Raw genomic sequence first — 14,102 nt, 5'->3', positions numbered from 1 at the left:
TAAAGGATGTCAAGCTTCGATAATTATGTATTTCAAATATCTTCCGATAGGAAGGCGTCCATAGTTTAATTTGCTCTCTTTTAAGAGGACAAATTGAATTTCATTATTATAAGGTGGTTATTTTCAAATAGTGTGAAATTATCATCCACATCAAGGTATATGTAAGGTTTTAAGACCCTTCTTGTTATTATGCATAAAACTCAAAATGAATTGTCATTTTTCCTTCACTAAAATTAGTTGCTATTATGCAGAGTCATTTTATTTTGTTTCCTAAATCAGTAATCTGGAGAGAGAGAGAGACTTACTTCACCGAGATTGTTTTAGTTGTACTCAAATACTAATCCCACTCAACTGAGTCTTTTTATAAAGAGGCTAGTAGAATGTTAGCTTTGTTAACCCTCTTTTCTAACTGTTACCTTGGTAAGCATGTGTGAAAATAAGTCTGTGCTTGGAGTGGTTGAGCCAGACTTGGTCTAAAATAGAAAGCACCGAAGTCCTTAAATGGCAAGGAACGTCTAGTTCTGATAACTCTATTATTCACTTTTACAAGTGACGTAATGGGTTCAAGTAAATTTTCTACTTCATTTGTTTCTCTTGACTTTCAGCTGTTCCCAGCTGGTGTAGTAATACAGTATGTCAAGCAAATGTGTGTGTTGTTCTGCTCCTGATAAATTAAATCACAGAGCGATCAGTGATATTAACACTGGCAGATACAGATGGTACAGTTTCTTAAATATTCATATTTGAAGCAGTAAACAGTGGAGAGACTAAACAGTGATTTGAATTTGGAAGGAATTAATCTTCTGAATTTATCTTAAGTTCTTAATTTTCTTGCATTCAGCACTGCTAATATAGTCTAGTATTGAAATAATTGCATTACATAAAATGTGAAATTCAATGATACCTATTTTAACTCAAAATTAATTTAAAAATTGTCTGATTTAGATTCAAAATTGAATTGTTACTGGGTTAGTTCATTGATAAGGAGAGAAGGTGTCTCCTGAAGCTCTTAATGTTTCGATCTCACTCTAAGCCTTTTGAATATTTATCAGTAAGTCAACAGATTGAAATATTTGGTGTTAGGTTTGTCAGTAGTTTCAGTAAGATTTAGAGGTGTTCTGTGTTAAGTTTCATTGCAATCCAGCCAGTATGTATTTATACTTAGATGTATTTATTTAATATATTTTATGTAAGGCCACATCTGTAGGAGCAAAGAATGTAAACTACTGTGGGAATTCCCCTTGTGCTGTAATGCTGCTGTACAAAAGCACTTTGGATCCTTCAGTGCATAAATACAGACAAATCGGTAATACTACATCTTCTGTTCATACCATTGACAGTTATCACCGCAGTCACGTTTTGTCCATTTCTGGTACCAACTTTTTAAAAAGTCTGCTAAAAATCTGGAAGGAGGCCAGAGAAGAGCTGGGGAAATGATTTATAGTCTCAAAAGTATGTCTTGCAATGAATCATAAGGTGCATCCATCTACAGTTTGTCAAAGGCTGTATCTCCATGGTATGAGCAGCACTGGATAGTTTATCCAGGCTAGATTTACATGTCTTGCTGTGTGTGTTTGCCCAAAGAAGAGGTTAAATGGTGTCTGTCTTGAGAAGAGTCTCTTGCTGGTCAGCTGTGTAACAAGATCCAGAAGCTGAAAACAGGGTGAGGGGGGTGGAGGGTGTAGTTGGAAAAATAATGCAGTTCATCATAATGAATGCAATTAATCACTGAAACATAGCTTAGGGCAAAATATAGGGTCAGTGGGGAGCCTTGGTAAAAGGGGACTTATTTTCATAACTTTTGCTGATGACCAGCGTAAGTAGTGAATTGAAGTAAGATTACATTGCATGTAATTTTATACATTTCATTAAAGTATTGTAAGATCTATTTTCTGTTTTTCATCAGAAAAAAACACGTGCTTTATATGAAAAATATCAGAATAAGAAAAATTTAGGAAGCTCTGAAGAGTGACAGGAACTTGTGTTTCTATTTTTAAATGTTTGAGATTGCAGTTCTCTTTTTAAAGAAATTTGACATACCTTTTAAAAAATTATATTTGATCAGAAACAGGGCCGTGTTATTCCAACCCCTCTTCCTTAGTACTGTAATTTTCCTTTAGTTGAGAAGGTAATCTGGCTTCTTTTTTTTTTTTTTTTTTTTTGCTATTTTACAATATGATAACATACTTATCAAGAAGACAAATAAATGAATGGTAAACTGAAACATGCGGTGTCATCTGTTGTTGGTGATTATCCACTTTTAATATTCTGCAGAGAATATAGGGTCAGAGGCTGTTTATAACATTGATTGTCTAAGGGTGCTTGTAGAACAGAAGATTTTTTTTTTTTCTTAACTAGTTAATAAACTGGTCAGTATTTTATTAAAGTTTCTAGTTAGTAGGGCTGGAGAATTCCATACTGATTTGAATCTGTTTAATAGCCATTCATCCAGGTAAGTTCAAGTCATTTGGTAGTAATTCTAGGACTTTATAGGCAAATATTGTCAATACCTGCCGACTCCAGCTTCTCAGTCTAAAACGTGATATTTCTATTCTGTATTGCAAGAGAGAAGTACCCAGATCCAGAGGCAGACCAAATCTAAGCTGCATTACCTTTTTTCTTTTCTGAAAAGCTCCGGTGCCTCTCTTAGATTTTCTGGGTGCAGCAAAATGGTAGGTGAACCAATTGCAAGTTTATGTTACCCATACTTTGCTTTAAATGGACACTGACTACATGCCTTTTTATTATCTACATGTTTTTGTTTTGAATATATACACCAGAACTAATGTGAGCTTATACTGGAAATGAAGATTCTAATTACATATGTTGGTTTTGGTCCATGTCTCTTTCCTCCTTCTCTTCCTAGGAAAATACTGTGGCTTTAGCTTTCAAATGGATGGTTTAATTACTTCAAAAAGTAATGAAGTCACAGTACAGTTCATGAGCGGAATACACACTTCTGGGCGTGGATTTCTTGCGGCTTATTCAACCACTGACAAATCAGGTATTCATAAGATTCTCTTTGTTTTTCTGTGCTGATTAAATGACAGTTGTCTAGTAAAAACAAAAAACTAATGTATTTTTTCCTACATTCTCACAAATTAACATCTAAAAGTGATGAATTCTGATAGAGTTTTCTTGATATTTCTGCACAGGAAATCAAACTGTTGAGTTACTATGTAAGTTACAGTATTTAAAAAAGAAAAAGTTATTAAAGCTTACCCCGGATATAGCAAGATTCATAGTTACCTGTTATGAGTGAAAGAGCTACTTTGGATAAATGATGAAATGCATTTTTTCAGGTAGTAATCCAGATGACAGATAACTGATTTTTTTTCTTAGCGAACTGTATATGTTTTATGCAGACCCACCTCATGGAAAATTTTAGTTTCACTAACAGCTTGCTATACTTTCTCTACCCTTCAGTCCCTCTTTGACTGCTGACTACTTTTTTTATTTTTGCCATTTCTTGTCTCCCCCCGTGTTTTTGTTTTGTTTTGTTTTCCAACCTTTAAAAGAAGCAACTGTATTTGTTTTGCATCTCCTTTCACTCATTATAAAAGTGAGTGACATATGTGGTCCACAAGGAGATGAGGGATTGCCAGCAACTGCTTTGCAAGGCACAAAGATTGAGAAAATCCTTATTAGATGTGATCTAAAAAGAACAGATGAAGGGTTTTCATGTGATATATTTTTTTTAATTTTTGTTTTCTGGTGCTTTTCTGTGTGTTTTGGATTGTATGTGCTTACACAAAGCACAGAAACATAAAATTTGATGCAACAGTCATGAATGCCAGTAACATGTCACTCTAATGTTCCCGTGCTGCCTGGTTTTAATACTGTAGGACTGTTAAGTGCTGAAAACACAGGCCTGTTTAGCTAGCTTATTATCTAATTTTCTGTTTCAGTTTCCTTTTGTGAACAGGGCATATGTTTGTGTCTCATTCATAGGTTCCCTGAAGTATAGCTATAAATTAAAATTAAGCTACAAGAAACTTGCCATATGTTTGTAGTGTATCCTTCATGTCTATCTAACAATGTATTTCTCAGTACTCAAATTATCAAGGTTCTACTGTCATACAAAATCTGTTGAAAGAAAATTATTAAATAAAAACTTTCTTTTCCTTCGAGACTTTTGGTTAAGCCACAGAGGCTCAAATATGTTTTTTGTGCACTTCTGAAAAGCATGCTCAAACCTGTTGTCTTTATCATCCTCTTGACCTAATATTTTTTCTTTCCAGACCTAATTACCTGTTTAGACAATGCAAGTCACTTTTCCGAACCAGAATTCAAGTAAGATTAATTTTACCTCTTTTTCCGCCCCTTTATCTTTACTGAAGTCATTTTAGTGTTTCTAGTTCACTGTTACTTACACCTAACCCAACTTGAAAATTGGAGGTCGAGAGGACTCAAGAAACAAAGAGATTGGGGTTAGAGCTTAATAATATTGACATTTGCACTCGTCCTTCTTGCTCTTTCCTATTTTTATCTTACATGCAGTATACAGTAGAACCTCGTTAATTTGCACTAATGCATATAAGCTAATATCACATTCCCATTAAAAAATATACTTTTATAAATATATATTACAGGGTGTATGCCCCTTCAATACTGAAATTCATATTAAAGTTCTCAAAGAAGCACTAAACTCTGAAATGGGTAAAAAGAAATAATAATTGCAAAGCCATTTCACAGTTTGGTGTGAATTAATGAGGTTCTGTAGAGATATAAAATGCTGTTCCTTCTGATGGAGGAGACATACATCATTTGCCTGTTTTGTCCTCCACTTCTGTCTAAAGCAAGGACAGTGTTTAAAGCTGTAGACTGAAGTGAAGTATTTAAACTTACTTTTTGGAGAAATTAAGCCCTGAAATCAAGGGCTTTCAATCAAACCTTTCAAAATGCAACCTTTGCATTCCTTGTTCATTTTCCCAAGTTCCAGAATTGTAGGTTCTGGCATTACCCTGTATGTGTTTGTCTTCATATCCTGTTGATTTCATGGTACCTGCAAACTTGCTTCAACTGTTGTTGAATTGACATTTTACCCAAGTTCATTGTTAAATCTTGAAGACTTAATGGTTTTTGTATGTGCAGTATGAAATGGCACCAGAATGTGAATGTGTGCAGATGTCTTCCCGTTTTTTCCATGAGCTAGTGGTATTAACTGAATTTGGCCTGGTTTTTTATGATCAAAACGTTGCCAGGAGCTATTACAAAATATCATTACTTTTCAGATGTACAGTTTAAAGATGCAAAACAAATAGATATGCAGGTCTCTAGTTTATAAAATATAATTCATAAATACTGCTACTTACAAGACTTTCAATTTACAGAAGCCATGTAGTATTTATGTTAAAAAAAATTGATGGCATAATTTGTTTTATTATATTCAGTTATTATAACTGAATTACAGATGAAATGGGTTTTTAACTACCTTTTTCAAATGCCTGTTCTGCTGTTGTATACTTCTCTTCCCGAGTATATTTTTGTCTGATTTCTTATCTTTTCAATTAGGATATATCCTCACATAATGATAAATGAACGATAACATAGCGTATTGTAAATAAAAAGCAGTGACTGTTGTATAACATTGTAAGAGTTATGGTTGCATGCATATTTTGACTTGATTTTTTGTTTTCTTCTAGTAAGTATTGTCCAGCTGGGTGTGTGATTCCTTTTGCTGATATTTCAGGCACTATTCCTCATGGATACAGAGATGTAAGTAAACTTAATACTGTGGGCTCACATGAATTTTGGTAAAATATGTTATGTATGATTAAAACTCTGTTATAGATGTCTGCATTAGCTCTTCTGTCTGGATTCTGGGAGTTGTGCCTCCTAAAGTGAATAGCATGCTGCTTATGTTTTTTTTTTTATGCTGCTGCTAAATGGCTGGTGCTTCAGTGAGTTCAGAGGAGGCCCACAAAAATAATCCGAGGGCTGGAGCACCTCTCCTATAAAAAGAGTATGGGAGTGCTGGGTTTGTTCAGCTATGGGGAAGCCTTCTAGTGGTCTTTCAATACTTAGAGAGGGCTCATAAGATAGACAGTGAAAGATTTCACCAGTCTTGTAGGCTTGTAGGGTGGGAGGTAATGGCTTCAAATGGAAAAGAAAACTAGAAAAGAAAAGAAACTAGATTTAGATTGGATATTTGAAAGACGTATTTTACCACAAGGGTGGTTAAGCATTGGTACTGGTTGCTGAAAGAAGTTGTGGATGCCCCATTCTTAGAAGTGCTCAAGGCCAGATTGGGTGGGGATTTGGACAACCTGATAAGGTGCCTGTGCTCCTGGTGGTGGGTTTGGACTAGATGATTTAAAAGGTCCCTTCTAACCCAAACCATTCTATGTTGCCATCTCCAAGAAGCGCCATAATATAATAGAGACTTGAACATTTTTGCAAGGCCTGCTGAGAAAAACGGATCAACTAAAATACTGTTTCATGTTTCGTGTTTTGTTTTTGATGGCTTTCTCAAGTTGTGAAGTTCAGATTTATAAAGACAGAAACAATACTGTGTTTTTTTAATGGTGTCCTGGTTTTTAACATTAATATATCTCTACACAAAGGCTTTCAGTTGTTTACACTGAAAATCTGTTTACACTCAGCAGATGTAAAAAAAACCATTTGCAAAACAGTTAATACCATAAAATTAATGGTTCTATAAACTGGAAATAAACATCTAATAATGTAAACTACTTAGAATGCTACAAAAAAACTCTACACTTTTAAAATATTTAATATGAACCCAAAGTATGCCTCCCTGATTTTTCTTTTCTCAAATACCTGTAAATCCTAGGTTACCTGTATAAATAACTTCCCATATGTTAAAAAAGAAAAAAATCACCATAGTATAACTGTGTTAGGTGTTCTGGTCCACAGTAAGTCCTTACTAAATAGCTGCAGGGCAATTTTTATACCTAGTAATAAGACGGAGTTGATTCTCTGCTCATCATATTTGCAGCATCTGTACGCGTTCAGCCTGTTGGGATTTTTTTGCCAAAATCTGCAAAAGCTGTTTTCTATACAGGAAAAAGGAAATTTCAGGAAATAAATTCACTGTTACTTTGTGTACTTTATTACTCTATTCTGAATAAAAGGCAGAGAATTACCTAGAAGTCAAGTTTGGAAAGAAATCAAGTTGTCCAACATTTTAGACAAAGTTTCAGGTAGAAATTTCTCTTGCATACCTTTCTAATGATCTTAGCTTCTTGTTGCTTAAAAAAATACCCTAAACTTTGATTTTTTTTTTGTGTGACCCTAATGTCTTGCACTCCTTGAGGACTTGGAGCACTCATTGCTGCCATCTTCTGGTGAGCAGGCATGAGAGATTTTCATTTGCTGCAGGATCGCATCCTTCTGCTTTCAAGGAAAATAGGAAGGAAGGGAGAGGATCGCTGAGTTCATCAGCCAGACATAATTACATTTGTTTAGAGAGCTTTGGGGATATTTGAGGGGTGAGGAATAAGGATCCACAATGGGCTGGAGTTTTTATGTGTGAATATACTAAAGAGAATTATATCTAGGAATGTCTTGGTAAGAAGTTTCTGTGCCAGGGAGCCTGAGATATAAGGGCCTCCTGGCCTATTGCAGCATGCAATTATTTCTCAAAAGGCCACAGTAGAAAAGTTGTTCTTTTTTTACAATAAACTGTTGAGTACAATCATCTATGAAGTCTCCCTTTTCTGGAAAGGATCTGCTGATTCCTTCTAAGAGAATTGCAGTGAGGCTCAGTAGTGCCCCGTGGAATGGTTGGCAGAGCAATGCAGCAAATGTGTTTAGTACTAGCAATGAGCAGCAAACTTGCTTTGGGAAAGCAACTGTTAAAAGTAAATATAAATCTGCAGCCGTCATCTGTTGTTTATCGGCTTCGGAAATCTGTGCTGGGATACCACACTAGAAATAAAAAGCTAAATGTGGTTTCTGGAAGGTATATAGGGAGATACCCAGGTGATCCGCAGGCAACTTGATCCCCGCTGATATTCTAAAATTCAGGTTGATCCCAGTCACATTGGATGCGAGCAACGGGCTGCATAGTTGTCGTGTGTCCGTGCGTACTCAGTGCTTCACGTGGCAGGCAGTGCCTGTGAATAGTCTGTATGTGCCTGTTGCACTGTGCAGAGCCAGTCATCCTTTAGGAACTTGGTGTACACCGTTGGGCGGGTGCAGAGCCCTTGCTGCTAAGCCTTTTTTGGAACTGGACTGTGTCTCTGCTCCTTAGCACAAGGACATTTCTGCCTTGAGCCCATTTGGGTTGAAAAGTCTTGCTTTGCAGATGAAGGTGTCCTGGGCTAGTTTGCTGTAGGAAACGGGCATCTTGCTCTGCTCAGTCTGTGCTGTGCCTGAATGACTTGATGGAGTGGGTCAGTCCTGCTGTCAGGACTACAAGCCAGGGAAATGGAAACGTCGCTGTGGTATTTGTTAGCAGGGTGGGACTAACAGCCTCTGGGATAAGATGGGAAGAGCAACAACAAAAACAGTTTGATTAATTGATCTCCACTGGCCTGTGCAACATAGGTAACAGGGTTCCTCAGAAGAAAATGCATTCGCGTATTACGGTGGGTTTTTATGGATCAGATTGCTGGGATGCTAACCATGTTTAATCACGAGATAAAATATACAACCCACTGGCTCAAAGTTACAAAACCTGTACTGCATCACTCCTTAATTGTGAGAAAATGAAGAAAGCACACAAAGTATGTTTATACTAAAAGGTTTTCTTGGTATTTATATATTCAGCTTCTGTTGTCTGGCATAAAAGATTTATCGTAGGCTAAAAATCTGTCTTGCAGTCTTTCTCAGTTGTTCACCTTGCTGTTTATTTGAGCATATTTGATTACAAGAGTTGCATTCCAAATACGTCTGGGCTAGGACTCACTGAAATGTCTGAGATGTTTTCTATGTTTTTATAAATTCCACAATAAAACAAAGATAAATGATTTCTAAATAACAGATATAGTTAAATAATAAGTTTCTTAATGTAATAATAGCAACAAAGAATGTGACTTTGCAGCATAGCATTTGCAATACACTGTGTATTACTTAATTTATTTACAAGTAGTATTAAATTTTTCTTTTTCCCCCCTCCTCAAGTCATCATCACTTTGCATGGCTGGTGTTCACGCAGGCGTTGTGTCAAATACTCTGGGTGGCCAAATTAATGTTGTAATCAGCAAAGGCATTCCATACTATGAAGGCTCCCTGGCTAACAATGTCACCTCAAAAGTGTAAGTGTACCTCCTGTGTCCTCCTTCTTTTTAGCACCATAGATCTTGGTACTGTGTCATCCCAGGAGTAATTTCAGCTACAGGATCTACGTGTTCCACAGATGGGTGCTGTTCTGTAAAGTTCTCACAATTCTCTTTTACTCTGATGCAATTGTTTTACCAGGTATTTTTTTTAACCTCTAGACCATAAAGATTACTTTCACAAATTCTGCAAGGAGCTTTTATCTTCCAAAATGCGTAAATTCCTAATGAGCTGTGTAAAAATAATTTGTCCAGTTATTTTTTCATAATCTGTAATTTCAGGGTCTTTTTTTGTTATTTAGATACCATAATTTCTCCTCTATAAAAAGAGGGGAAATTTGATATCTAATGTGAATAATATTTTTCTCCTAAAATTTCAAATTTTACAAGCTAGTGGACAGCGTTTTTTGTTGTTGTTGTTGCTTTTTTGTTTGTGTGGGGCTTTTTTGTTTGTTTTTGTTTTTTTCCTTCATGTCATAGTAATGTGTGGGGGCATTTTCTCTGGGGAGGAGTAGGGAAAGAAGATGGGGGTGGGCAGGGAAAGTTTTCTTTTTTCTTTCTTCCAAAGCTGTCCTTTTAGTCCAGTCTGTAATTTAAGGGTTATGGTTCAGAAGAAGTGTTTTTTTTTTTTTTTTTTAACAAAACCTTGAGGCAAAAACAATCCAATAATAACTGTTTTATTTCCGTGCTGCTAGTGTTTGGAATCCAATGGACAAAGGTCACTTGCCCTTGGTTGTCTCTACTAAATGAGAGCAACTACTGTTTGTCCTGAGAGGCCGGAGGTTAGGCTGGGGAGCTCAGTCATCGTGAGGAGTGGTCTGTGTGCATGTGTGGGCAGGCTCACTGTGCGAAATGGTGAGACGAAAGCTGAATAGTAAATAATGTGATTTTGATGGTTTTAGAAATACCAATAAGTCGAAGGCGGAAATTTCTGAGTTTGAATGCAAGTCAAAAAAAAGTCCTTTTTTTTTTTTCTTCATTCCACCTTTCTCCAAGATTGAAGTGTGAGAACTGTAGTGCAGTTTTAAACAGAGGAATTTGCAGAGCAGAGCTTGCATTACACTTGATGGATTGGGGTTTCCACTGTAGCTGCATATGGATTTTTGCAAGAATATTGCACTAGAGAAAAGAGTGTAACTTGTAATTTTATCTCAGAAGTCCTAGGAATAGAAGTGATCAGATGATCAGAGGAGGTTGCCTTACTACGATAAGGTTAATTAAAAAAGGAAGCGTTTTAATGAAACTTTTCCATTTTGCTGGGTAGATGCTTTGAAAACCTGTAAAACCAGTAGTATCTCTGGACAAGACTTCATTTGAAAATGGGTTTGTATTTAAAGCACTGCAACTTGGTGACAGAAGTGTTCCTTTCATCATGAAATCCTTGTTTAGGCATATGTGTGTAGGTTTCAGTGGCAAGCAGTCAGACAAGAAAAATAAATTAAAGTCAGTTTGTGTCAATTTTCCTTACTTACCACAAAAAACATCTTTTTGTTCTCTGCAGGGGACCATTATCTACAAGTCTCTTCACATTTAAGACAAGTGGTAAGCATTATCACTTGTATTACGTGTTTATACTTTCATATGAACTTTGTGTTATATTTCTTAATTTTATTCTGCGTAGTATTTTTACTGTCTTCCTCAGTAGTGTATATTTTTGAATTGTTTTACTAGCATGTTTTGATAATAAATCGTAACTACATACAAATATGCAGTGCTGCATGTGTAAATAGAAGGATGCAGTATGTTGTGCTTCAGTCATTGTTTTATTCAGTTGCTTGTAGGCACATGTGTTTGTTGTGCTATGTTTATGCTCTCCTTTTATATGTGTAAGACATTCTAAAACTGCTTTCTCAGTCCTACAGGGTGGTTGTCCTGCCAGTTTATAAATAATTTTCTTTTCAAATATTTTCCTAGTAAAAGTCTTTCCTTAGTAAGCTTTACTTACCTGCAAAAAGAGATTCTTCCGTGTTTCATTCCTTTACTATAATCTGGTTTAAAGTGACTTGACTCCTACACTTTAAATGCACTGCTTAAAGTAGAATTTGGTACTTGTTAGTTGCTCTTTATTTATTCTTTTAGTACAGGAGCAAATAGATATCGACTAGCCACAAAGAAATTTAGCCAGGAATTTAGGTGTTTTTTTAGCCATCAGAAGAACATGGCATGGAAGGAAACAGCAGGAATGGTGACAAAAAATTTAACTAATTTCAAGGATGTGTTTGAGCTCAAGGGTAGGATTGTGATATGGCTTTCTATATTCATTGGTTTATTGTTATCACAATTAACATGGTGATACTGAGGTAGTTTGAAAACCAAGAAATTATGTAGGTGCAAAAAGGAGTGAGTAACCAAGTAGCCTCTTTCCCATTCCTGAACCAACCATGTGATGGACTTTTAAACCATGACAGCTCCCCACCAGTGCTTCTCTGCTAGTGCTCTGTGGGGGTGGTGATTGAGAGAATATCCACATTATTCTTGAGCAGGCATAAAACATTTAGTAACTAAAGATCAGAAGTTTAGTTCCAGCATCACTGGAAGAAGGCAAAAGACTGTGTTTTTTTGGTAGAAGTGTTACGGAATAAATTTAGATGTTAGTTTAATATTTGCCTGGCAATTGTTAAACTCCAAGCAAGTAAAATCATTGCATAACTTGGATTTTCACTCTGAATCTTCACCTTTTCCTTTGCTCAGGTTGCTATGGGACACTGGGGATGGAATCTGGGGTAATCCCTGATTCCCAGATCACGGCATCATCTATTCTCGAGTGGTCTGACCAAACAGGACAAATGAATACTTGGAAACCTGAAAATGCCAGACTGAAAAGGCATGGGCCTCCTTGGGCGGCTTTTGTCAGTGATGAACATCAGTGGTTGCAGATAGACTTGAATAAAGAAAAGAGAATAACAGGTGAGTGAGTCTGATGTGGCTTTTAAAATGCATTCAGAAGGTTTGGTTACTAACATCATTTTTTCCAGTGCTTAGTCTCGGATAAAATCCAGCAGATGTTTAATTACCATTACAAGTTCAGTTCCATATCCTAGCTTATGCACCAAAAAGCCTAGGGTTGAACAAGTGGAATTCGGTAGTAGAAAACACCTCTTCCATCAGAATTTGTTGAAGTGTTTCCTGTGTTTTTACTGGATCCTTGATGCTTCCTTGCTGATTGTTTCCTTGGAGGCTCAAATCCATATCCAGTCAACTCAGTCCGCTGGTACCTCTGATGTGGGTGTACTGACTGATGTTTTTAGGTTTTCCCCACTGCCCTCCACAGCCACAGTCAATCCAGCAGCGGAGATGGGAGCAGTTGCCGTGCTCCGTGTGATGAGCAGCAGGCAGAGCAAACTAGCTGGCAGCTTCCTCTTCCTGAAGGGGAACGTGGACCGCGAGTCAGGGTTGCTGGACCCTCCTAGCAGAGCCTGTTGTGTTGTCCCCCAGCAAATGGACCAAGCAATACAGACTGATGCAGCCAGAGCCTGGGTTAGGCTCTGCTCCTTCACAGGGATTGCGGTGGACCTTCTGTCATGGTTCTAGTCGCTGTGGTTCTTTGCAGAGACAGCTGGATGTGCTGCTTGCCCAGTTCGCTCTGGGTGGCCTCATGTTCTGGGGGCTGGGCAAACTTGCGGTTACCTGTTCTTGCTGATGGCAGCGTGGCCCATGCTGAGTAGTGAAGCCCTGAGGCACTCGCATTTTGGGGTTAACTTCAGGGATGGCCTGCTTGAAAATAAACCCAGCAATAGTGCAGCTATCATAGCTTCTGTGCTAATGTTAGTGTCTTCTGTTTTGATTTACTTGTTCAGAGGCAATCACTGTTGTTAGTGGGCATGCTTGCAATCTGACTGAAGTCCAAACTCAAGTTGCTGTAGGTCAAGCATGTTTTAGAATCCTGGGCTTTAAGAGTATCCTGAGACATCTTGTTTTGATCAGTTTGGGTTTGTCTCCTTCTCAAGTGCTTGAACTGGTCCCTGAACTCAGCTGCATACCCTGCTGTCAGCACCTGGGCTTCCTGCCATTAAACAACTTAAGTTTACTTTTGGCATCACCTCCTTGGGGACTATTTGGATTTTATATTACTCCTCTAATTCCTCTGCTAATAACCTTCCACGAACGTGTTTTCTGTGTGAGTCTTTCTGCAGCTCTGAAGTGTCTGCTTTAGGGGGCTACAGTTTTTTTCAGTGGTGCTTTGAGGTTGGCAGCACAAAAGCAAGGAAGAGAGGTGCTATCCTGGCACCTGCAGGCAGAAGTGGGCCGTGGTCAAACGAGCAGGCCATTTTCACCAAGAAATGGGGACTAAGTGCTTAGGAAGCTTGTATCATGAGAATTACAATATAAAAGTAAGTAAAATGATGATGAAGTTTTAGGAGTTTCAGACCCTGACACATTGGAGAAACTTTTCTGAATGTAACAGGACCAGTGGAGATTCTAAGTATATAACTCTGGATTAAAAGGCTGATATACTTTTTTTTTTTTTTTTTTACCAACTGGTAACAGTTTTTGTGTAACTGGGCACTTTTATTTTCACAGGTATTATAACTACTGGATCAACCTTAGCAGAGTACTACTATTATGTTTCAGCCTACAGAATTTTATACAGTGATGATGGACAAAAATGGACAGCATACAGAGAGCCCGGCATGGATAAAGATAAGGTAAAAAATACCACACATTTTCTAGATATGTTCTGTGGAGATTCACAATTGTAAATATGACCAATTTTGGTACAGTGAGGAAATGTTAAATAACTTTTTCAGTGTAATTTTTAATCATAAACAGCGTCCATGCAGAAGGAAATAAGAAAATGTGCAGATATGTAGGGATTTGAAGTAGTGTTCTGAAATTCAGAGGTGATTTTATGACTGT

At 37.2% G+C, this 14,102-nt stretch overlaps 1 protein-coding gene across 2 annotated transcripts in view; it reads left to right on the top strand.

The window, feature by feature from the left end:
* The window catches only part of DCBLD2 (discoidin, CUB and LCCL domain containing 2), a 44,044-nt gene that overhangs the window by 17,899 nt on the left and 12,043 nt on the right, over nucleotides 1–14,102 (top strand). For both annotated transcript variants that reach the window (XM_083820335.1, XM_083820336.1), the window contains exons 3-9: nucleotides 2,867–3,004; nucleotides 4,242–4,293; nucleotides 5,646–5,718; nucleotides 9,091–9,224; nucleotides 10,747–10,787; nucleotides 11,937–12,152; nucleotides 13,767–13,891. In XM_083820335.1, coding sequence (XP_083676461.1) covers nucleotides 2,867–3,004; nucleotides 4,242–4,293; nucleotides 5,646–5,718; nucleotides 9,091–9,224; nucleotides 10,747–10,787; nucleotides 11,937–12,152; nucleotides 13,767–13,891 — 779 coding nt within the window. The remainder of the gene's footprint in view (nucleotides 1–2,866; nucleotides 3,005–4,241; nucleotides 4,294–5,645; nucleotides 5,719–9,090; nucleotides 9,225–10,746; nucleotides 10,788–11,936; nucleotides 12,153–13,766; nucleotides 13,892–14,102) is intronic.

Source organism: Anser anser, assembly GCF_964211835.1.
Source record: "Anser anser genome assembly, chromosome: 1".
Lineage (NCBI taxonomy): Eukaryota > Metazoa > Chordata > Aves > Anseriformes > Anatidae > Anser > Anser anser.
The sequence above is the reverse complement of the archived record's forward strand: the minus strand, read 5'-3'. Positions and strand labels throughout refer to the sequence as shown.